This window comes from Schistocerca serialis, chromosome 1 (assembly GCF_023864345.2).
Source record: "Schistocerca serialis cubense isolate TAMUIC-IGC-003099 chromosome 1, iqSchSeri2.2, whole genome shotgun sequence".
Classification (NCBI taxonomy): domain Eukaryota; kingdom Metazoa; phylum Arthropoda; class Insecta; order Orthoptera; family Acrididae; genus Schistocerca; species Schistocerca serialis.
The window spans coordinates 377,100,388-377,124,929 of NC_064638.1; the positions used below are offsets into that span (position 1 = coordinate 377,100,388).

The following is a 24,542-nucleotide window of genomic DNA, read 5'->3' on the forward strand; positions in this document are numbered from 1 at the left end:
AGACGTCTTAGGTGGTCTTTGGGACTCAGTTCGAAGCGGAAATGATCAGTGAAGACAACTGTACTCCACTCAGTGAGATTTCAGGCTGAAAACGTGTACGGGGCACCCCGAATAGTAGTGAGATATGGGACATGGGCAGAAAAGGCCAAACAAGTGAGAAAGGCATAATGCTGATTTTATTATTAACCGACCTTTATACAGTTTTTTTCAATATGAGCACTGGAGACGTCGACGGTACGCTGAATCCGTAAAATGATGTGATCAACAGTTGCTCATAGCGGTTCCCGTAAAATCTGAGCGAGGTGTTCCTGTATACTGGCCTTCAGATCAGATAGAGACGAACGTGTCCCGGTAAACGCGTTCTTTTAGGTATCCCCAGAGACAAAAGTCGCATGGTTTCAGATCAGATGATCCTGCAGGGCATACATCTGAGAAACCTCTGGAGATAACACGTTTGTGGGAAGTTGTATTAAGCAGAATTCTCACTGGGCGAGCGACATAAGGTGTCGCTCCATTTTGCATGAAAATAGTGGTTTCCACACAATTGTACTGTGCCAAATCAGGAACCACATGCTGTGCTAAGAGGTCTCGATAACGTGCAGCCGTCACTGTACACCTGGCAGGCTCTCTCCAAAGAATGTAAGCAACATGAGTCCACATCACAGTCTCACACGGCGACTGCAATGGCTCTTCGTGCACAACATGTGGTTTAACAGTACTCCAAATCCGGCAGTTCTGTGCATTCACTGCAACCCGTAGTGTAAAATCTGCCTCGTCACTCCGTAGAACATTGCCCGGCCCCATGTCGTCAGCTTCGAGCCGTGCCAGAAACCAAAGAGCAAATACAGAATATTGCTACGGATCGTGAGGTTTCACTTGTTCCACCATCTGGATCTTGTACGGGTACCAACAAAAAATAGAGCGCAAAACTTACCTACTATTGAGCTGTGAAATTGCACGAGCACTAGGACTACGCAAGGGACGTCACGCGTGGTCAGTTACAGCGACAGCAACTTCGACCGTAACTTCCACCGGGATAGGACGCCTTCCTCTTCCAGTTGCTGCAAACAACTAAAATCGCTCAAAAGAGGAAAGGCCGCTGGACCTGATGGGATACCAGTTCGATTTTACACAGAGTACGCGAAGGAACTTGCCCCCCTTCTTGCAGCGGTGTACTGTAGGTCTCCAAAAGAGCGTAGCGTTCCAATAGATTGGAAAAGGGGACGTCGAAAAGATGTGCAGAGCTATAGACCTATATCTCTAACGTCGATCAGTTGTAGAATTTTGGAACACATCTTATGTTCGAGTATAATTACTTTTCTGGAGACTAAAAATCTACTCTGTAGGAATCAGCATGGGTTTCGAAAAAGACGATCGTGTGAAACCCAGCACGCGCTATTCGTCCACGAGACTCAGAGGGCCATAGATACGGGTTCCCAGGTAGATGCCGTGTTTCTTGACTTTCGCATGGCATTTGGTACAGTTCCCCACAGTCGTCTAATGAACAAAGTAAGAGCATATGGACTATCAGACCAGTTGTGTGATTGGACTGAAGAGTTCATAGATAACAGAACGCAGCATGTCATTCTCAATGGAGAGAAGTCTTCCGAAGTAAGAGTGATTTCAGGTGTGCCGCAGGGGAGTGTCGTAGGACCGTTGCTATTCACAATATACATAAATGACCTTGTGGATGACATCGGTAGTTCACTGAGGCTTTTTGCAGATGATGCTGTACTAAATCGAGAGGTTGTAACAATGGAAAATTGTGCTGAAATGCAGGAGTATCTGCAACGAATTGACGCATGGTGCAGGGAATGGCAATTGAATCTCAATGTAGACAAGTGTAATGTGCTGCGAATACATAGAAAGAAAGATCCTTTGTCATTCAGCTACAATATAGCAGGTCAGCAACTGGAAGCAGTTAAATCCATAAATTATCTGGGAGTAGGCATTAGGAGTGATTTAAAATGGAATGATCATATAAAGTTGATCGTTGGTAAAGCAGATGCCAGACTGAGATTCATTGGAAGAATCCTAAGGAAATGCAGTCCGAAAACAAAGGAAGTAGGTTACAGTACACTTGTTCGCTCATTGCTTGAATACTGCTCACTGGTGTGGGATCCGTACCAGATAGGGTTGATAGAAGAGATAGAGAAGATCCAACGGAGAGCAGCGCGCTTCGTTACAGGATCATTTAGTAATCTCGAAAGCGTTACGGAGATGATAGATAAACTCCAGTGAAAGACTCTGCAAGAGAGACGCTCAGTAGCTCGGTATGGGCTTTTGCTGAAGTTTCTAGAACATACCTTCACCGAGGAGTCAAGCAGTATATTGCTCCCTCCTACGTATATCTCGCGAAGAGACCGTGAGGATAAAATCAGAGAGATTAGAGCCCACACAGAGGCATACCGACAATCTGTCTTCCCACGAACAATACGAGACTGGAATAGAAGGGAGAACCGATAGAGGTACTCAAGGTACCCTCCGCCACACACCGTCAGGTGGCTTGCGGAGTATTGATGTAGATGTAGAAGCTCCCTCGCGTTTTTTAAACCGTTTAATGACGTCGGGTCTCTCCTTTCACCTTTCAGTCAGCGATTCTCTCTCACTGTAATTGCTGCCGTTCATATAAAACAGTTCCACTAACAGCAAGCGGTCTCTCTTCTCGGTAGCCATAACGTTCACATACAGTGTATACCACCAGATCTGCACCTCATGGTCACAATTGGAACTAATTTGTTTTCCAGCGTAAATCAATTCCAGATTAACGCATTAGCATATCTACTAAGCCCACACTGGACCTCCATTGCATATTATTTATAACGACTCTGTATACTCTATATAGAGACACTCATTCTTCTTTCTTGTTGAAAATCACTCAATTAGTTTACTGGAATAGTTATATAGCAGACCTGTATAGTAGACGTTGCCAGTTCGTTGAAATCTCGTTGTCCCAGGGCCGGCGAATGCTAAAGAACGCCTAGCTTCGCAAGTAAGTGTCAGCGTGCTTATTGTCTCTAACAGGAGTTGTTTCCCATGACATGATCTTTCACCTCTAGACGTTTGTCGCAAACACTTCGAAACGTCCTTCGTGTGGTTGCACTGAAATGTAGTACACATCGTATCAATTTGACGTTTGTTGCATGCTCCTTTCACTATGTTGCAAATTTAATGCTCAGTAGTGCAGATTTAATCTCCTTCATTGCGTATTGCTTTTGGGGATGATGCCCTAGCGGCAGCTGGCGACATAGGCTACCTACTGATTCAGTTACGGAAGTGTAACAGAGTGTATCGGCTCGTCGGTGATGAACACTGCTGCACTACGGCGCCACAGACGAGCTTAGCTGCGCAGGAGGCGAAACACATTGTTTTGATTGGAGACAACAGGTAGCGAGGGGCGCGCCCGGCCCAAACAGGAAGCCGGCGCGTCGCTTCCGGGCAGCCTCTTCCTGCTGGCCGCGGCGCACCCACGCCCCGGCGCCTCTGACCGCACATCCCCTCACTTCCAGCGAACTCTTTGTTCCCATTCTTTGTTTCGGATACGGAAATATTCCTAAGCCTCTAAAAGCTTGCATGTTTAGTCAGAGAGCTTACGTACTTCCGGAGTGTCTCCTGTGTGCCTCGTTGAAAGACGGCCATTTCTGAACTGTTCTGGGCATCAACCTTTACATATATACTCCGCAGGCCACCTGGCCGTGTTTTCTTCCCCCTACCATATTCCATTCGTAAATGGTGCATGTGAATAACGATTGCCGATAAACCTCCTTGTGAGCACTAATTTCTCAGAGTTTTTTGTCTCATTTCGAGAGAGGTGTGCGGGAGGAAATGAAATGTTGCCTGACTCTTCTTGGGACCTACACACATTACTGTGGTCCGCAGCTCGTGGACGTGCGGTAGCGTTCTCGCTTCCCGCGCCCGGTTTCCCGGGTTCGATTCCCGGCGGGGTCAGGGATTTTCTCTGCCTCGTGATGACTGGGTGTTGTGTGATGTCCTTAGGTTAGTTAGGTTTAAGTAGTTCTAAGTTCTAGGGGACTGATGACCATAGATGTTAAGTCCCATAGTGCTCAAAGCCATTTGAACCAACCACATTACTGTGACTAACTTCCAAAAGTGTGAACAGTTACATTCTGCGGAGCGGAATGCTGAGAGACGAGTAGGGAGAGAGTCAGTCAGGTTCTGGAATGTACCGACGTGAATGTGAAGCCATGCCGACTCCAGTGCTGTCGCTACCTGCAATAGGATCCTCAGTGGCGCATCCATAACGCGAACAGCATTATCGAGGTGGTCCCACAGATTCGCGACTGGGTTTAAACCCGGAGAGTTTGGTGCCCAGGGGAGTACAGTAATCTCATCTTGGAGCCTTTAGACCCACGCACGTACACTGCGAGCTGTGTGACATGTTGCATTGTCCTGCTGGTAGATGCCATCGTGCCGAGGAAAACCAGACTGCATGTAGAGGTTGACAGATGCATACTTACGTTGATCCATTGCACTTTCCAGAATGACGACATCGCGCAGGGAATGCCCTCAGGCATGTACCCTTCACACGATTGTTGCACTGTGTTTCCTTTCAGACGTTTCACGATGTAGACGCCAATGGCGATTTGTCCGGTGGAGTATAACACGTATCTGAAAAGACTACCTGTCGCCAGTCAATGGTCGTCCAGGTGCTGTGCTGGCGTGCAAATTTTGGCCCTCGTTGCCGATGAATAACAGTCAGTACGGGTGCATGAACTGGGCACCTGCGACAGAGATCCATATGCAGCTACGTTCGCGAAATGATCCGTTCGTTGAAGAGACACTGTTAGTAGCCCGTTGGTTCATCTGGCCGGTTAGTTACTCAACAACTGCACGTCTTTTCGCCAGTACGCACCTACGCATCTATCATTCTCCCGTATCGTGTGTGGTGTACCAGTCACCGCCCGCCCAGTTGGCCGTGCAGTGGAACGCACGGCTTTCCGAGCGGGAAGGAGCGCCGGTTGGTTCAAATGGCTCTGAGCACTATGGGACTTAACATCTATGGTCATGTCCCCTAGAACTTAGAACTACTTAAACCTAACTAACCTGAGGACATCACACAACACCCAGTCATCACAGGAGCCCCGGTCCCCGGCACGAATCCGCCCTGCGGATTTGTGTCGAGGTCAGGTGAGCCGGCCAGTCTGTGGATGGTTTTTAGGCGGTTTTCCATCTGCCTCGGCAAATGCGGGCTGGTTCCCCTTATTCCGCCTCAGCTACACTATGTCGGCGATTGCTGCGCAAACAAGTTCTCCACGTACGCGTACGCCAGCAATACTCTACCACGCAAACACAGGGGTTACACTCGTCTGGTGTGAGACGTTCCCTGGGGGGTCCATCGGGGTTCGAACCGCAAAATAACCCTGCGTTCGGTGTGGGGCGGCGGAGGGGCGAATTGGACTGCGGTAGTCGTCGTGGGGTTGCGGACCACAGCGGCTGCGGCGGGGACGGAGCCTCTCCGTCGTTTCTAGGTCCCCGGTTAACATAACATAACCACAGTCACTTCAGCACCAGTTTTGGATAGCACCGTCATGCACGATATACTTTAACCACGGCAGCACGCGAACAGTTTACAAACTTAGCTCTTTCTGACATGCCTCCCTCCACCCTTGGCCTGAAAGCCAGTGAACATGTCCGTTTTTATGGTAGATAAATCGCTCTGATTCCATGATAAGACAACGACTGTTCTGTTTTCGCGTCACTCCTATTCACTTTAATACCTTCCTCAACTAGTGCTGCCAGCTACCATGAGTCGTTATTGTACGTTGACTTCGATTAATGGTGGTGGTCACATTAATGTGATTGGACTGTATACACTCTCGGAATTTTCAACAGTAAACCTCAGCGTAATACACAACACCTCTCTTGTAGTGTCTACCGCTAGAGATTGCTGAGCATCTACCTATCGCTCTAACTAAGCGTGCCGCTCTTTGTTAGGTATTCTCCATCTTTTCTGTTAATCGAACTTGCAATTACATTTCCTTTGGGTTTCTCCCAATGTATGTTAGTCCGGCATCTCATTATTCCTGCTAATTTTATGTGGGCATTCTGATTTTGGTCGCTTCGGGCGGTTAGTCCGAGGTATTTTACAATCGTTACTGTTTCCAGTAATTTCTCACTGATAGTGTACCGTTGACAAACAGGTCCTCCTGGAAATGGCTATACAATGATCTTTCCATCCCCGAGCTCAACTATGCAGTATGTTTTTGACATCGAGAAGGCCTACGATACTATCTGGAACCATATTGTCCTCTGGCAGTTCCATGAATAGAGTTTCGAGGACGTCTTCCTATCTTTATACATTCCTTCCTCCCACCGCTCTATATTAGATATCGAGTCATTTACGTCCCCTTTGGTCGCTTCGTACGAATCCAATCGGGCCTCCCCGACCGTTGTCGATTGGAAAAGCCTTTCCATTGGTGGGCGTGTAATGGTGCGGTCTGCAAGTGTATATGGCTTGCACATTGTTTTATCAGCCAGTCGCACGATGCGGAGTCCCCGTGTGACGTAAAGTGGCGGCACACTAGAGTCAGCGCAAAGGCTCTGTACGTGGCTAGTTCTAAAGGTTCCCGGTGGCCAGTCGAATTCCTTCCCTCTCCGTAAGGAAGAGGGTCGTGCAGACCCATACACCGTGCCACCAATAGTCAAGTTGCTGTCATACAAGGCCCTGTAAAACTGGAGCAGAAAAGTTCAATCTTCTCCCAATGAATTTTGACTAAAAGATTTTAAAATAATGAGTACTTTTGGGCACAGTCTTTTAGATTCCGCAATGTGGGGCAACCATGTACGCTTAGAATCAAATGTGCGGTCCAGAAACTTCACAGTGTCTTTACAATTAAGAGCAGTGTCCCCCATCTGCAGCTAGGAAAAGTTTAAAACAGAATGTGAAGGGTTAAAGAGAGCGCACACAGACTTCTCGGTGTAGAAATTAAAACCCGCCTTTCCTAGTCATTGCCCGTCTGTAGATTAAAGTCTTGTGTTGCTTTCCCCTTAAAGGAAGAGAAACGAAGCGTTTGAGATGTGGACCGTAAGGTTCAAAAAATGGTTCAAATGGCTCTGAGCACTATGGGACTTAACATCTATGGTCATCAGTCCCCTAGAACTTAGAACTACTTAAACCTAACTAACCTAAGGACATCATTGGACCGTAAGGTACAGAATGAGGAAGTTCCTCGCAGAATCGACGAGGAAGGGGATAAGCGCAAAACATTGACAAGAAGAAGGCACAGAATGATATTACATGTGTTGGGACACCAGAGAATAGTGGTGTTAATAGAGGAAGCCACAGAGGGTAAAAACTGTAGGGGAAGAAAGAGGTTGGAATATTCCCAATGCATAACTAACGCCGTAGCGTGTGCCCGAAAGCGCTTATCGTGTTTCGCAACTCTTGCCAGTAACCATAGAGTTATTTTCAGCTGAATTTGCTAATTTTTATGGTCTGAGCGTATAATGAAACACATTGCTCTTAAAACATAAATTGTACACCATAGTTTGATGCTTCGGATGGAATTTCTTCTTTGAAAGGCTTCCATGGAAGCTTACCAGTTCAAATGAAGTCACACAATGCCCCTTCGTTTCAGGAAGTGCTACTGCAACTAACCCATCCTGTTGAAGAGATTGCAACTGCTGCTCCACTTGCACCTGATCTTCTAAACTGTTTATCAACTATGTTTCACTTCCATACATGGCTACGCTACAGACAAATACTTTCAGAAACGACTCACTAACACTCAAATCTATATTCGATGTTAACAAATTTCTCTCCTTCAGTAACGATTTTTTGCCATTGTTAGTTTATATTCTCTCTTCTTCGGCCATCATTAGTTGCTTTGCTGCCCAAATAGATACTTATCTACTACTTTAGTGTCTCTAATTCCGTAAAAATCACCCGATTTAATTCGACTGTACTCCATTATCATTGTTTTTTGTTTTTGTTGATGTTCGTCCTATATCTTTTCTTAAAGACGCTATCCATTTCGTTCAACTGCTCTTCCAAGTCGTTTGACTTCTCTATCAAAATTACAATGTCACCGTCAAACATAGAAGTTGTAATTCCTACCATAAATTTTTCTTTGGTTTCCTTTTCGGCTTGCTCAGTGTGCACTCTCCTGTCTCATTCCCTTCTTAACCATTGCTTTTCTTTCATGCCTCTTGACTCTTACAGCTGCCATCTGGTTTCTGTGCAAGTTGTAAATAGTTTTTGCTTCCTGTATTTTACCCTGCTACTTTCAGAATTTCAAAGAGAGTATTCAACATTGTCAAAAGCTCTATCGAAATGTAGAAGTTCTAAAAAACGTAGCTTTGCCCTTCCTTAACCTATTTTCTAAGACATTACCTCGCATGTTCCTAGATTTTTCCAGAATCCAAACTGATCTTTGCAGTGGTCGCTTCTAGCAGTTTTTACATTCTTCTGTAAGGAATTCGTGTTAGTATTTTCCAACGATGACTTATTAAACTGATAGTTAGATAATATTCACACCTGTCAGCACCTGTTTCCTTTGGAATTATAATTATTATATTCTTGTGGAAGTCTGACGGTACATCTTGCTCACCAGATGGAAGGGCAGGTTCAAACGGCTCTGAGCACTATGGGACTTAACTTCAGAGGTCATCAGTCCCCTAGAACTTAGAACTACTTAAACCTAACTAACCTAAGGACATCACACAAATCCATACACGAGGCAGGATTCGAACCTGCGACCGGGAAGGGCAGGGCTATCACTAGTTCCGCCGGAACGTCGTCTACTGCAGGAGGCCTTCTTTCGACTTACGTCTTTCAATAATCTGTAAAATTCTTCTCGCAGTATCATGTCTCCCACCTTATCTTCATCCATGCCCTCTTCCCTTTCTATAATAGCGCCTTCAAGTTCATCGTAATGACCCTCTGCATAGTCCTTCCACTTTTCAGCTTCCCCTTCTTTGCTTCGGAATTTTTTTTCCATCTTAGCTCTTGAAATTCGTAAAGCTCTTTTCTACAAAGACCTCTTTAATTTAACTGTACCATATATCTATCTTTCCTCTAGCGAAATATGCTTCTAAAACCTCTAGCTGAACCTGCTGAACCGTTTTTTACTTTCTGTCAATCTCATTTTTTAGACGTTTCTATTACCTTCCACCTGCTGCATTTTTATATTTTCTCCTGTCATCAATTAAATTCAATATATCCTCTGATATCCAAGGACAACCTCTAGTTCTTTCATCTTAACCAGGTCCCATCTCCTTAATTTCATACCTGTTTGCAGTTTCTTTAGTTTTAATCTGCAGTTCAAAACCAGTAACTTGTGGCCACAGTTCATGTCTGCCCCAGGAAATACCCTAAAATTAGCTGTTGCTAGACATATGTTATTGTAAAATACGGTTGAAAACTGCTGGCCATACGAACAATTGATTCCACAGATAAACGACCATTGGTATATTTTGCCATAAGTGTTTCGCTTCTTTTTATTTGTAAAGCGGTTTGTGATATTGTTCTCACAAGGTAAAAACCCCACGGCACCCACATCAGACTTAGTGGTACGATAGCCCGTCAAAAACTGTACACAGATAAAGCATGAAAATAGGAAGAAGGTGTACTGAACTGTGAAAAAAGAAGCAAAATATAAACAGTGAACGGTCCAAACTCAAGACGTGCAACATCGAGCGACTGAATGCCCTGGCGTTGTAGTTATGCGGGCGTGCTGTTGGATTGCGAAAGAGGGGATCTGTGCTCGAATCTCCCTCCTGCCTCATTTTTTTCTCTAAATTATGAGCTGTCCGTGCTGTCATTGGCGTGTCTGTTCGTCGTATTCAAATCTGTCTCTGTACCGTAGCGTAACGTCCGTTTTCAGCAGCGAGGTATAAGGATAGGACCTCCAAACTTACGTACCTTCTATTCGTTCCACACAAGTACCACATGTTATGACTTTTGCATTCCGTTTTGAAAGTTTTGACTCTTGAATTCCTTTATTCTAAAATAGTTCACACCCGTTTATTTGTTGTCAATTCTGTGAGAGGTTTATGTGGCATCTCACGTGCTCTTACTGTTCAACATATTTACTTGCGACGGTAATACATTCTTACCACGTGACTTATATTTTATAACCAATGTATAGCATGATAATTGCAAAGGCTACAGAAGGGGAATAGACACGTCAATGACGGGACAGACAGTTCCTAAATTTGTGAAAGAAAAAAAAAAAGAAAAGTTGGGCTCGAGGGAGAACTGAACTCGGGTCTCCCCTTTGCAGTTCCACACCGTGACCACACAACCACAACACCGTTATACTTGAAGTTTTCTCGCTGTTGCACATCTTCAGCTTCGAGCGTTTACTTTTTCTATTTTTCTTCTTTTTCCACAGTTCAGTAAACCTCTTCCTGTTTTCGTGCTTGATCTGAGTTCAGTTTTTGAGGGGGCTATCCGCTGGGGCCATTTTACAACTAAATCCGAAGTGTGGAGTGGGGAGTTTCCCATGTTAGTTGGCCAGCGTACACAGGATGTCCGATTTTCGGCGTTTTTCGAACACATTTCGACTTAAACCCTCACTTTCACCGTTCACTGTATTTTGGCTTGAAAGCCAAAAAAATCAGACATCCTAGGTACGCTGACCAGCCAAGTACAACTCCAGGACGGCACATATGCATTAATAAGATCGCAAATCACCACAGAAAACGCTCCACAAATAAAAAGGGGAGAAACACGTATGGCACAATACAAACAGCCTTTCATTTAGTTGCGTCAGACCACGGGTGGGCAACCGGCGGCCGGCGGGCCGAATGCGGCCCGCGATTGGTTTCAGTCCGGCCCGTGGAAGAAATTCATGGGCAGTAGAGAGAGAGAGAGAGAGGCGCTCGCATTGTACTTCACCCTGGACTTATTTTCGGGTATTTCTGCCGACTCAAGGCTCGCCTCGGGTTTGCAGGTCGTGACGCATATCAGTGAAAGTTTAGCTTACCCCGCGCATGCACAATACAATTTCGCCGCCGCTGGATTTGAACAACAAAGAGAAACATACACTACTGGCCATTAAAGTTGCTACACCAAGAAGAAATGCAGATGATAAACGGGTATTCATTGGACAAATATATTATACTAGAACTGACATGTGATTACATTTTCAAGCAATTTTGGTGCACAGATCCTGAGAAATCAGTACACAGAACAACCAACTCTGGCCGTAATAACGGCCTTGATACGCCTGGGCATTGAGTCAGACAGAGCTTGGATGACGCGTACAGGTACAGCTGCCCACGCAGCTTCAACACGATACCACAGTTCATCAAGAGTAGTGACTGGCGTATTGTGACGAGCCAGTTGCTCGGCCACAATTGACCAGACGTTTTCAATTGGTGAGAGATCTGGAGAATGTGCTGGCCAGAGCAACAGTCGAACATTTTCTGTGTCCAGAAAGGCCCGTACAGGACCTGCAACATGCGGTCGTGCATTATCCCCATCTGTTGACTCAGGGATCGAGACGTGGCTGCACGATCCGTTACAGCCATGCAGATAAGATGCCTGTCATCTCGACTGCTAGTGATTCGAGGCCGTTGGGATCCAGCACGGCGTTCCGTGTTACCCTCCTGAACCCACCGATTCCATATTCTGCTAACAGTCATTGGATGTCGACCAACGCGAACAGCAATGTCGCGATACGATAAACCGCAATCGCGATAGGCTACAATCCGACCTTTATCAAAGTCGGAAATGTGATGGCACGCATTTCTCCTTCTCACCCGAGGCATCACGACAACGTTTCACTAGGCAACGCCGGTCAACTGCTGTTAGTGTATGAGAAATCGGTTGGAAACTTTCCTCATGTCAGCACGTTGTAGGTGTCGCCACCGGCGCCAACCTTGTGTGAATGCTCTGAAAAGCTAATCATTTGCATATCACAGCATCTTCTTCCTGTCGGTTAAATTTCGCGTCTGTAGCACGTCATCTTCGTGGTGTAGCAATTTTAATGGCCCGTAGTGTATTTCCAGTATGAGTGCGAAGTTAGTCTCCATGTGCTCACGTGCGTGAGGAGAGTGAGGAAATAGCTCACTACCTTGAAGAGGTGCGGAGAGAAGTACTTTCGTTGCTGGATCAGTGCTGACAGCACACTCGTTACTCACTGCTTACTGCTTACATCTCTGCTACTCTTTGATAGTACGCGACAGTGGCACGAAATTTACCGACTACGCGCGAGATTTGGCGGTTTGAACAGTGGCAGCAGTGTGCTATCATCTCGGAACGTTACCCCATAGACATGACGTCACGGACTCTGTAGTTCTGACTTAATGCGCCAAGAGCGCTGCTGTCGGGTCACGTGACGAGGCGGCCCGCGGGCTTCAGAACGAGGGCCTGCTATAAAGTAATGCCTCCGATTTTCTTTTTTTTTGTGTAAACTCATAAAGCTTTGTGAATGATAACGTTACTGTAGAATGTTTGACTTTGTTGACGGAGCCACAACGTCACCTCCGCTTGCCCGCTTCTTCACTATCAAAGTGAAGCCCTCGAATGTGAAGTTTTGAAAATATGAAAATCGGTTGGTAGTAAGTGTAGACTGTATGGAGGACGATCTGTGACAGTGAAACCAAGGCGTGTGATCGGGCATTGTCAAGCATAAGGAGAGGGTGCCTCTTGTATGGACGAAAATCGATTACAGCACGCTGTTTCGCAAGCACCGACGTAGTTACGTTACACACCGCCATGTTACTCGCTACAGTTTGTAGCCCTGTAGCAGCAGAGAGCAGATTTCCAACGTCTACTTTATTTAAAAAAAGGTTTAAGAGTTTTCACATAAAAAATTCGGAAGCCTTGCTTTTGAGCACGCTCTCGTAATTATGTCAGTGTGGCCCGCGAGTAACCAGAGGTCGCTCATGCCTGCATAACACATCTCCAACAATACAGAAGAAACTAAGGAACGACGGAAAACATAAAACATGACGACATAAACTTTTAATAGAGAATAATATATCCCTAATCTACTGGCGTTTCGTTTTTCACGTAACTCCTTCGTAAGATTCATTATTTCCTTAGCTGTGGTAGCCTAGCGCAGTAGCAGTGAAAAGAGAAAAAAATATTTGAAAATGTTGTTTAAAATTCTTCGAATGGATGTAAGCTAAACTTTATAATGGTGTTAAGTATTAGAACCTAACAAAAGTTCTCTGAGAGTAATAGTAAAGTAGAAAAGCAAAACAACTATCGAGGAGTTTGAAAGTAGTTGGTATACGGGGATCGACAAAGTTGTGGAAGATTGGGAGCGGTTTGCCAGGAGCAGCAAAGACTGGAGACTTTGAAAAATAGAGTGGGTACAATGTGTGACCCTCAACGAGGCTATGTTTGCTGTGTTCAAAATGTTGAAATGTGTGTGAAATCTTATGGGACTTAACTGCTAAGGTCATCTGTCCCTAAGCTTACACACTACTTAAATTATCCTAAGGACAAACACACACACCCATGCCCGAGGGAGGACTCGAACCTCCGCAGGGACCATCCGTCCATGACTGCAGCGCCCTTAGACTGCTCGGCTAATCCCGCGCGCGCTGTTTGCTGTGCTAAACATTGATCTGGAGATAGCTGTTTGACCTGGTTGAAACTGGTAATAAAAGAATATAAATATGATTGTGTTTACAAACAAAGATAAAATACAGAAAATTACTCATTACCTGTTGGTACGTAATAGTGCACTTTATTGCTGTGCGCGATCAGTTTGTCTTTCCTTGCGATGCAACCTTTAAATCGTGAACGTTAAAACATGAATAGTCATTGTGAGGAAGCAGTGAAATTACAGCAGTATTTTAATTTAATTTCTCTCAGCTATAGGCGATTGGAGACGACTGCTGTACAATTGCACTTTACTTTCCAGAGTTTTTCATGTCCAACAAGGCGGCCTGAGGTCGTCGAGATAGAGCAGCAGTGCATGGCCGAGTACAACGAAATGAAGAAAAAGAAGAAGGACGCCCCCTGCATGGGTAAGTACCGCTCTATGCTGTGTCTTCTCCAACCAAGCATCGACGCGCGCGCTTGCTACACAGTGGGGTACGTGCAAGGAAAATATGACGCTCCCGGGCGTCAAGAAGCTGCGTTGCAGGACAAGAACTGAAATCATTTAGAATAATAATAACTTTAAGGGTGAGCTTTAAAGCATATGTTAGGAATGATTACAGAGTCTTCAACCCCACAGATACGCAGTCATGAATGTAGCATATTACCTATAGTCATAGAACGTTTGACGCCTGACTGTGGCTAAGCTGTATGCCAGAAGAACTTTTGTACTCATTGCCGTTGATTCCAGCCTCAGCTACGTAGTTGTAGCGCGTTGGATCTTGATTTATTGTTGTTACGTCGTTTAATCTTCTAGAAAAACTTTTCACTAACGCCTAACACAGTTTTTCTTCACTTTCCTTCTGAAGCATGGTGAAAAGCTGTTTTCGGTGGTTCAGTGTGGTATGTAATTAACGTTCTCTTGCGTCATAAGTCTGCCGACTGGTTTGATGCCTCCTCCTCCCCCCCCCCCCGCATTCCCCACGATTTTCCGTATTATTATACCAAACATCCTCAGTTATTTGTTGAATTTATCACAATCTCTCTCTGTAAAATAACTTTGACGCAGTCACAAATCGACTAATATTTTGATGGCGATATGTTTACAAATGCCTGTGCTTACTGTATGACACTTAAGACCAATCACTTCCACCACCACTTATCGCTGCTGCCATCTACTATTGCAAAACGGCAGACGATTGATGCATACTGCTGCCAGCTCTGTGTAGTCACGTGACGTGCACGCGTGCCTCTATTGACGGGCTGTGAACTTCCACGCTCTGGTCGGAGCCACACCTCGTTACACACGCCACGATATTACCCTCCTGTCACCGGTTTGCGCATTCCAGACTCCGGCTCGTTTCTTTTTGAACGCCCCTTATACTTGATTTTTCTAATACATTCTAATAGTAGTCCCCGGATTACGATGACAGTTTTGAAAAGACTTTCCTCCATAATGAATCAGCTCAAGGGAGTAGTATTTGATGTTTTTTGCCTGTGATGACTCCATGCCACACTTCTTACATTAGCTCTTAAAAATGTAGTAAATTAATTATTGATCTTTAATCACCCAAAAAATATTAGGTTATTTAAATCTAATCTGTTAATTTTGTTGTATGTTGTTGTTGTTGGGGGTGTCTTTAGTGTGAAAACTGGTTTGATGCAACTTTTTACGCTAGTCTGTCCTGTCCAAGTCTCTTAACTTTTCATCATACACAGCGGCAATATTTGTCTGCTTCAAATACCAGAAATGCTCTGTTTCATTGTCCCTTCTGTGAAATGAAATGAAATGTGCGTATGGGATTTGGGCCAGGGTCTTCCTCTGGGGAATTCGTCCGCCTGGTGCAACTCTTTCTGTTTGACGCCATTTCGGTGACTTGCGCATCGATAATGATGAAATGGTGATGAGGACAACGCGCACACACGGCCAGGAATCGAACCTGGGACCAGAGGTCAAGAAGCAGCAACCCCAAGACCTCCAGCTGCCCCTTCTGTAACACACAATATGCCCCTGCGCACTTGCTTGATAAGGGGTTAGCAACCACGCGTACTGCCGAGCTGCTATGGTTGCCTCCCTTGTAGGCGTCAAAGCTAAGCATAGGAAGACTTCGGCCTGGACTTTTTGCCAAAGCGAACGGAGAGGCTAGAGCAGCACCGGAACAAATAATTTTGTGATGTCTTTTCGGAAATAAAGAGATTTAAGTAAGGATGCACCTATTAAGTGGTGTATAGTTTTCATACGCGTGTTGCAAAATAAGTAGCAAACACAACTAAACATGATTTTCGACTTCATAAAGTACGTCTAAAAAGCTCTTTTTTAAAAAATTCCTTTATTTACCTTAAGATCTCTACACATATACACATATACAAACAGTTTATAGTGCTTAGTACTTAATTTCTAAAACTTATTAACTGGTTTATGGGCTGCTATAAATAGAGCACATACAACATATTTTGGTATCTACGTGGAGAGAGGAGTTGGAACGAAGAATAAGAAATTACATGGTATCACGTCAGTCTATTACGTCTTTAAATATTTTAGCGATGACAAACCTCTTATAATGTGCTATTTTAATCCATTTGACATCTTGTGCGCGAGATCAGCGTAAAATGAACATTTTATACAACAAAAGATTTAAAGACCTGAAGACAGCAGCATTGTTTGTTGAAACCGGTTGTCTTAAATAAAAAAAATGTCTTGTGTGATCTTGTTTGCACAATATTTTTTAATATATCTACATAATTTCTTCTCTTACATGCTTAACGTTAAATATTCGACGTATTAACTCATTTGCGATACTAATCAGACGTTTGAAGCTGTTTTATACACATGAATTGGATTTAAAGAATATGTTTCGTACGGATCACACAAATTTCAGCAATATTCTAGAATACGTCGCATTAGCGTTTTGTAAACAATCTCCTTGTAGATTTACTGAATTTTTCCGGTATCCTACCAATGAAATGAATTCTGCGACGGGACAAATCCATTTCTTATCTCCACAAATTGTTACACTCTGATCTTTGCAATAGTTGAATGATTCCAATCCTGGCTGATTGATGTTGCAATCAAAGGATAGCAAGTTTTTCTTTCTTTTTTTGCATTTTGTGAAGTTCACAATTGCACCTGTCCTAAGATATACAGGGTGGTTAAAAATAGACTAAAATGCTTGTAGGGGTATTGCAGGGGAGGCTGTGCTGGAAAATAACTGTTAAGAAAACGGTTAGAAACCTTGCGCTGTTCTGATTTGCACTGAAGTTAGCCAGTTAGGTCATTTATCCAAGCAGTCTACCAGAGACAATGTCGGAAAACGTGTTCTATGTTTGGTTTCCTCGAACTGAATAAACGTAGCTTTTTCTCAATGGGCTCAAATTTATCACCTTAGAAAAAGGCACATTTTAACTGGTAATGAACATTTGAACAAGTGGTAACTCACGGACCCGAAGATGTCTGTGCATTATCGAATTTTAGCGCGTACAAGTGTTTGAATTTGCGCGCTCGACGACCTGGTTTGCTAACGTCAGTGCTAATTAAATCGGAAACGGCGCAACGTATCGAATTTTTTTCTTAACGATTATTTCTCTGCACAATGTACCCTGCAACATACTCAAAAGCTTTTCAGACTGTTTCTGACCACCCTGTACAAAAAGTTGCCAATCTCTGCACTACTTTGAAATTTTATCAATATCTGACTGAATATCTGTGCAGGTTTTTTTGGACAGCAGCCTTCTTCTTCATAGATAACAGCATCGTCTATAAAAAATGTCTGAGGTTACTATTAACGTTGTCAGTCATGTCATTAATATACAACATCAACAGCAAAGGCTCCAACGAACTTCCCTGGCACATACTGGAAATTACTAGGTGTAGAAGTATTAAATCGGCGTTTGGTTGCAATAATTACACGTCTGTACTTTGAAACCGATGAACAGTATTTGATTCAAAATAATCTCCATTACTATTTATACTTTTCTCCCACCTCTCCGGCAGGCTATGAATGCCACGGGAAAAAAAAAAAAAAAAAAAAAAACAAAAAACAGTTCTTCTTTTAAAACGAACCAGTCAGAGAGGCATTTTCGTACATTTTCATACGAATTGAAGCTCTGTTCAGCGAGAGCGTGTCCCAGTGATGCAAATAGATGATAATAGGACGGAGCCAATGCTGGAGAACAAGCCGCACGCCCTAGTATTTCCCTATTGAACTCCTCGATCGTTTCCCTGACCCGTTTTGCTGTGTGTGATGGGTCGTTATCATGGAGTAATATGGCTCTGTGTTGCGTTCTTCCATATTCCGGTCGTTTTTCACGTAGTGCTCGATTTAAATCGATCATTTGCTGAAGGTAACGATCAGCGTTAACAGTTTCACCAGGTTTTAACAGTTCATAATAGAAGATGCTCTTCTGATCCCACCAAACACAGACCATTGCCTTCTTTCCAAAGCGATTTGGTCTTGCAATGGATGTCGACAGTTTGCCTGGATTCACCAATGATTTACGATGCTTAGGATTCTCAGAATATATACATTTTTCATCAGCTGTCACTGTTCGATGGAGAAAGGACTTTCTTTTGTATCCGGCGAGCAACATTTCACAAATGGTCTTTCGATTTGCTTGCTGTCTTTCATTCAGTTCATGTAGAACCTATTTTCCCACTTTCTGCACCTTTCTGATAGCTTTCAACCGAAGAGAAACGGCTTTCTGCGTGTCACAGTCAAGTATTCCGCGAGTTATTGTTGAGTTTGGGTATCATCTTTATCCAATAAGGCCTGCAATTCGTTGTGTTCGAACGTTTTTGGTGGTTCCCGCGCTCGTCGTTTCTCATTTCAAAATCACCACTTTTGAATGTTTTGGACCATTCTAAACACTGTGTTCACCCCAGAGCATGTTCGCCGAAAGCTTCGACAAGCATTCAATGCGATTTTGCAGCAGTTTTTTTCAAATGATAACAGAAAACCAATGCTGTCCCCAAATCGCAGTTCGCAGGCACAAAAGTCGGCATGTTTACAGGTTTGTAACAGATACCGATGTATGGAACTTGGGTTACTGTGGGCTGACATTCATCGTCAGCCGTTACAGGAAGCAGATGGCGCTGCAGACGCGGTCTCACGGGTCCTACACTGACGGCTAGCACCATCTATAGGAAAAATTCCGGTTTCATACTTCTACACCCGGCATATCTACATCCGTCGATTATTCTCCGCCCGAGGTAACTGGCTACGTCCTAGCTGCCGAGAAATCCTCAGTATATCACTGTGTTCGACAACGCTACTTGGTGCTTCTAGACATATCTGTACACACTCTTGCACGCGTTTGCAAGGCACGTTGTCATTTAGGTATAGGTCTTCTTACTGAACTGCTCACACGCACTTGGTTCTTCACAGACGTTTTATGACACGTACGACAGGTTATTAATACACTCTATACCCTTTCCCAAGGTGGCTTCCGCGAACTCCCCTTCCCTGATGATGCCCTCGTCCCCTCCATATACTCCTCCTACCAACTTTGATCCTCCCCTTCCTCCTCCTGTGTTTTTCCTCCAGGCCTCCCCTTTCCCTTCTTACTTCCCCCTTCCCTCCCCTCCCCTACCCCCCTCACTGGGGTTTCACACACCCCCCTACCCTCTCCTCTTCCCATCCCTTCTTCTCTCCCACTGGCACCAACCTCCTCCCCCTCTCCCTCCTACCCTCACCTCTTCCCACTGGCAGGCCCCCTGGTTTTTTGTGTGAACAGTGCGTCTTCTTGCACCGGATATTGTCGCCGCAGTGCTCGTGTTTGTCGTCCTGTCAGTGCATCAGTGTCTCTCCGTCCGAGCTCCTCCATTCTCATGTGACATTCAGTATTCTCCATTGTGTGCAGTGTTGAATGTGTTTTTTATCCGAGCAGAGCGTCAGTGAACGACTTTGTTTATTTTACTATGTTTGTCTCTCGTTTTTGTCCTCCATGTATGTTTGTTTTTCTGTATTCCTGTTGTACCGTAATCTTTTCTATGGCCAAACAGCAGCATAAATAGGCCGCTGTCGGCCTACCTTCTTTGTAAGGTATAAAAATGATGATAAAGAAAAAAAAAGGTTATTAATACCCACACTCGTCATCTTCCTTGAACGGATATGGATCCTTTACACCTCCTGTAAACTTGATCCCCCTCACCTGCTTGTCTCTCCCGTCCTTTCCCACCCCAATCCGCTGCCACGCCTGTACTCCTGCATCCCACCCGCTCTCCATCTTACCACCCTCCATACCCTTGCCCAAGGTGACTTCTGCCAACTCCCCCTCCCAGATGATGCCCTCGTCCCCTCCATCTACCCCTCCTACCAGATTTGATCCTCCCCTTCCTCCTCATAAGTTTTTCCTCCAGGGCTCCCTCTTTCCCTTCTCTCCCTCCTAACTTCCTCCCCCCCCCCCCCCCCCATCCTGGGCTTCCACACCCAACCCTACCCTCTCCTCTCATTTCTTCTCTCCCACTGGCGTCCTCCCCACTATCCTCCTACCCCCCTCCCCCCTATTCCCTGTGGCAGCCCCCCCCCTTTCTTTGTGTAATAGTGTGTGCAGTGTGTCGAAGATCGTCAATGTTTTCTGTTCAGTGTTTCTCCGTTCCAGTCCAATTGTGTCTCTCCAGTGTCCTCCATCATTCAACAGTGTACTTATGGTGCCTTCGTGTACGGTTGCACTTGCTTATGCAATTCAGTGTCTTCAGTTCGAACGTCTTCGTTACTGTCATTATGTGTGTCACCTGTTTTTTCATATTCATATTTTTCTGTATATCTGTCTACATGTTATCTGTCCTCTGGTTTTCTATGGCCGAAGAGCGGCGTGGATAAGCCGCGGCTGGCCTACCTTTTGTACAAGGTTTTAAAATAACAATAAAGGAAAAAAAGGTTATTAATGTGAAACAAAAATCTAGATACAGTTCTTATGGGGTGTTATGCCATGAGGATCTATTTTCCTGTTGCGTCATTGCTTGAAGAGTACTTATAAGAGTCGCATTGTAACAAACGCTGAATTGCCATGTAGTAGATTCTGAACTGCTGTGCGTGTTGATCATTGCTGTTTCCCGAGGCGTCATCTCGCGGTTGGGACAAATGTGTCGGCTAAGAGGCGTTTCCTGCGCCCACTGCCAGAGCACGAGCGCGCCTACGGAACTGTGGCACGCTGCCTGCCACTGCTCTTTCTACCGACGGGACAGGACCCCACGATACACGTACACACCACCTTCATAACATGGCATTTCCCGCATTACAGGAGAGACCGGGGCAAGCTGACGGCGTTAACGGTTAACCGTTGTTAATAAACTCGTATTTTTTTCTTGGCATGCACACTAGCGGAAAAAATTAGTACACTTGGAAAGACGATGCCGATTTTGATCGAATGACAGCAAACGCCACCTGGGGGATAGTAGATGTACTGATAATGGTTTCAGCGTTGCCCGTCAACAGATAGCGTAGCGGCATAGCTACCAGAGCGCCATCTGTTTCTACAATTTAATGGGGAATGCTCACAGCCAGAAGGCTAAGTGTGGTAAACAACGTGTGAAGCAAGCAGCCAACCATGCCACGGAGATGCGCTCGCGCTTCCTACAGGCAACCGAGCGATTTTGAAAGGGGTCAAATTGTGGCCTTCCGAGTGGGCAGATGATCCTTTCAGAGAACTACCACACTATTTGGGCCTGCTGCGTCACTTGTTCAATGGTGCTGCTACCAGTGGTCACGTGAACGTTCCCACACCTGTAGACGGGGTTCTTAACGTACACGCAGCACAAACACCTAATAGAATCTAGAATGAAATTTTCACTCGACAGCGGAGTGTGCGCTGATATGAAACTTCCTGGCAGATTAAAACTGTGTGCCGTGCCGAGACTCCAACTCGGGACATTTGCCTTTCGCGGGCAAGTGCTCTACCGACTGAGCTACCCAAGCACGACTCACGCCCCGTCCTCACAGAAACATCCCCCAGGCTGTGGCTAAGCCATGTCTCCGCAATATCCTTTCTTTCAGGAGTGCTAGTTCTGCAAGGTTCGCAGGAGAGCTTCTGTAAAGTTTGGAAGGTAGGAGACAAGGTACTGGCAGAAGTAAAGCTGTGAGGACGGGGCGTGAGTCAGGCTTGGGTAGCTCAGTCGGTAGAGCACTTGCCCGCGAAAGGCAAAGGTCCCGAGTTCGAGTCTCGGTCCGGCACACAGTTTTAATCCGCCCAATAGAATCGTCGTATTGTAAGGGCAGCAATGGTAGATCGTACAGCTACCACGGCACAGATAAGAGGGCTTGTGAACCCAGGCATGTCAACACTAACTGTTGCGAAATGTTCATTAGCGGCGGGACTACGGGGACGCACACCTGTAGCCCATCTTCCGCTCGCGCCACAGTATCGACGTGCACGGCTAGGCTGGTGTCAGAGGGTCACTTGGAAGATGGAACGGTGCCGTGGTCTTCAGCGGTGAAAGCAGATTTTGCCTGTATGCAAGTGATGATCATTTGTGACTATGACGTACACACGGTGAGCACTCTCTGGTAGAGTGCATTCGTCCAAGACACACTTGGCCCACCTCAGGCCATATGTTCCGGGGTGCAATACGCAACAATTCTTGGTTAAAATGGCTCTGAGCACTATGGGACTTAACTTCTGAGGTCATCAGTCCCCTAGAACTTAGAACTACTTAAACCTAACTAACCTAAGGACATCACACACATCCATGCCCGAGGCAGGATTCGAACCTGCGACCGCAGCGGTTGCGCGGTTCCAGACTGAAACGCCTAGAACCGCTCGGCCACTCCGGCCAGCCAACAATTCTTGTTCACCTCTTGGGTTTCCGGAGGGGACGCTAATCAGCGCTGAGTACACGCAGATTGTTGTTAGACTCGTTCTTTTGCCGTTCTTGCAATAGGAGGGCGATCTACTGTTCCGACAGGACAATGCTCACCCACACAGAGCCCGTGAAACTCAACGTGCTATGCAAGACGTGCAGCAACTTCCCTGGCCAACACGACTTCCGGACTTGTCTCCAATCTACATCTACATACATATCTACATATGTACTCCGCTAGACACCAAGCGGTGTCTGGTGGAGGGCACAATTCGCGCAAAAGTCATATCTCCCCCTGTTCCACTCGCGGTTCGCAAGAGGGAAAAATGACTGTCTGAACGCCTCAGTACGATCTCTGATTTCACTTATCTTTGAATGGTGACCATTGCGCGAATTGAGAGTTGGTGGTAATAATATATGCTCTACATCCTCGGCGAAGATCGGATTTCGGAATTTAGTGAGCGGCCCCTTCCGGTTAGCGCGTCGCCTAAATGCAAGTGTGTCCCACTTCAAACTTTCTGTGAGGTTTGCAACGCTCCCGCGATGGCTAAATGTACCAGTCAGGAATCTTGCTGCTCTTCTTTGGACCTTCTGAATCTCTTGAATCAGACCCAACTGGTAAGGGTGCCTTACAGACGAACAATACTCTACAACTGGATGAACTAACGTATTGTAAGCAATTTCCTTTGTTGAAGGACTGCATCGCTTCAGGATTCTACCAATAAACCGCAATCTAGAGTTCGCCTTGCCCATTATTTGTATAATCTGATCATTCAATTTGAGATAATTTAGAATAGTTACACCCAGATACTTCACGAATGTTACGCATCCAAAGACTGGGCATTTATCCTGTACTCGTACATTAATGGGGATTTTCGCCTTGTTATACGCTCTAGGTTACACCTACTAATATTGAGAGATAACTGCCTGTCATTACACCACGCATTTATTTTCTGCAAATCCTCACTGATTTGTTTACAACTTTCGTGTGATACTAGTTTCCTGTAGACTATACCATCATCGCCAAATATTCTAATGCCGCAACCAGATCGTTTATGTAAATCGTAAAAACCAGCGGACCTATTACGCTGCCCTGGAGCACACTTGAAGTTACGCTTGTTTCTGTTGGAAGTCACCCCGTTCAGGACAACATACTGCTCCCTGTCTGTTAGAAAACTTTCTATCCAACCGCATATGTCATCGGATAGACCGTAAGAGCGCACTTTTTGGAGTAAGCGACAGTGCGGAACTGAGTCGACCGCCTATCGAAAGTCGAGAAATATGGCATCAACCTGGGAGCCAGTATCTAGAGCCTGTCGTATGTCATGCACAAAGAGGGACAGCTGTGCCTCGCACGACCGCTGTTTCCTAAAACCGTCCTGGTTTCTGCAGATGAGCTTCTCAGAGGCTACATCTACATCTACCCAACGGTGTGTGGCGGAGGGCACTTAAAGTGCCACTGTCATTACCTCCCTTTCCTGTTCCAGTCGTATATGGTTCGCAGGAAGAACGACTGCCGGAAAGCCTCCGTGCGCGCTCGAATCTCTCTGATTTTACATTCGTAATCTCCTCGGGAGGTATAAGTAGGGGGAAGCAATATATTCGATACCTCATCCAGAAACGCATCCTCTCGAAACCTGGACAGCAAGCTACACCGCGATGCAGAGCGCCTCTCTTGCAGAGACTGCCACTTGAATTTGCTAAACATTTCCGTAACGCTATCACGCTTACCAAATAACCCTGTGACGAAACGCGCCGCTCTTCTTTGGATCTTCTCTATCTCCTCCGTCAGACCGATCTGGTACGGATCCCACACTGATGAGCAATACTCAAGTATAGGTCGAACGAGTGTTTTGTAAGCCACCTCCTTTGTTGATGGACTACATTTTCTAAGGACTCTCCCAATGAATCTCAACGTGGCACCCGCCTTACCAACAATTAATTTTATATGATCATTCCACTTCAGATCGTTCTGTACGCATAGTCCCAGATATTTTACAGAAGTAACTGCTACAAGTGTTTGTTCCGCTATCATATAATCATACAATAAGGGATCCTTCTTTCTATGTATTCGCAATACATTACATTTGTCTATGTTAAGGGTCAGTTGCCACTCCCTGCACCAAGTGCCTATTCGCCGCAGATCTTCCTGCATTTCGCTGCAATTTTCTAATGCTGCAACTTCTCTATATACTACAGCATCGTCCGTGAGAAGCCGCATGGAAC

The 24,542-nt window shown here is 45.3% G+C and overlaps 1 protein-coding gene across 1 annotated transcript in view; it reads left to right on the plus strand.

The window, feature by feature from the left end:
• The window catches only part of LOC126470892 (uncharacterized), a 124,439-nt gene that overhangs the window by 53,774 nt on the left and 46,123 nt on the right, over positions 1-24,542 (plus strand). The window contains exon 4 of the mRNA XM_050098920.1: positions 13,845-13,950. Within this exon, the coding sequence (XP_049954877.1) occupies positions 13,845-13,950 (106 nt within the window). The remainder of the gene's footprint in view (positions 1-13,844; positions 13,951-24,542) is intronic.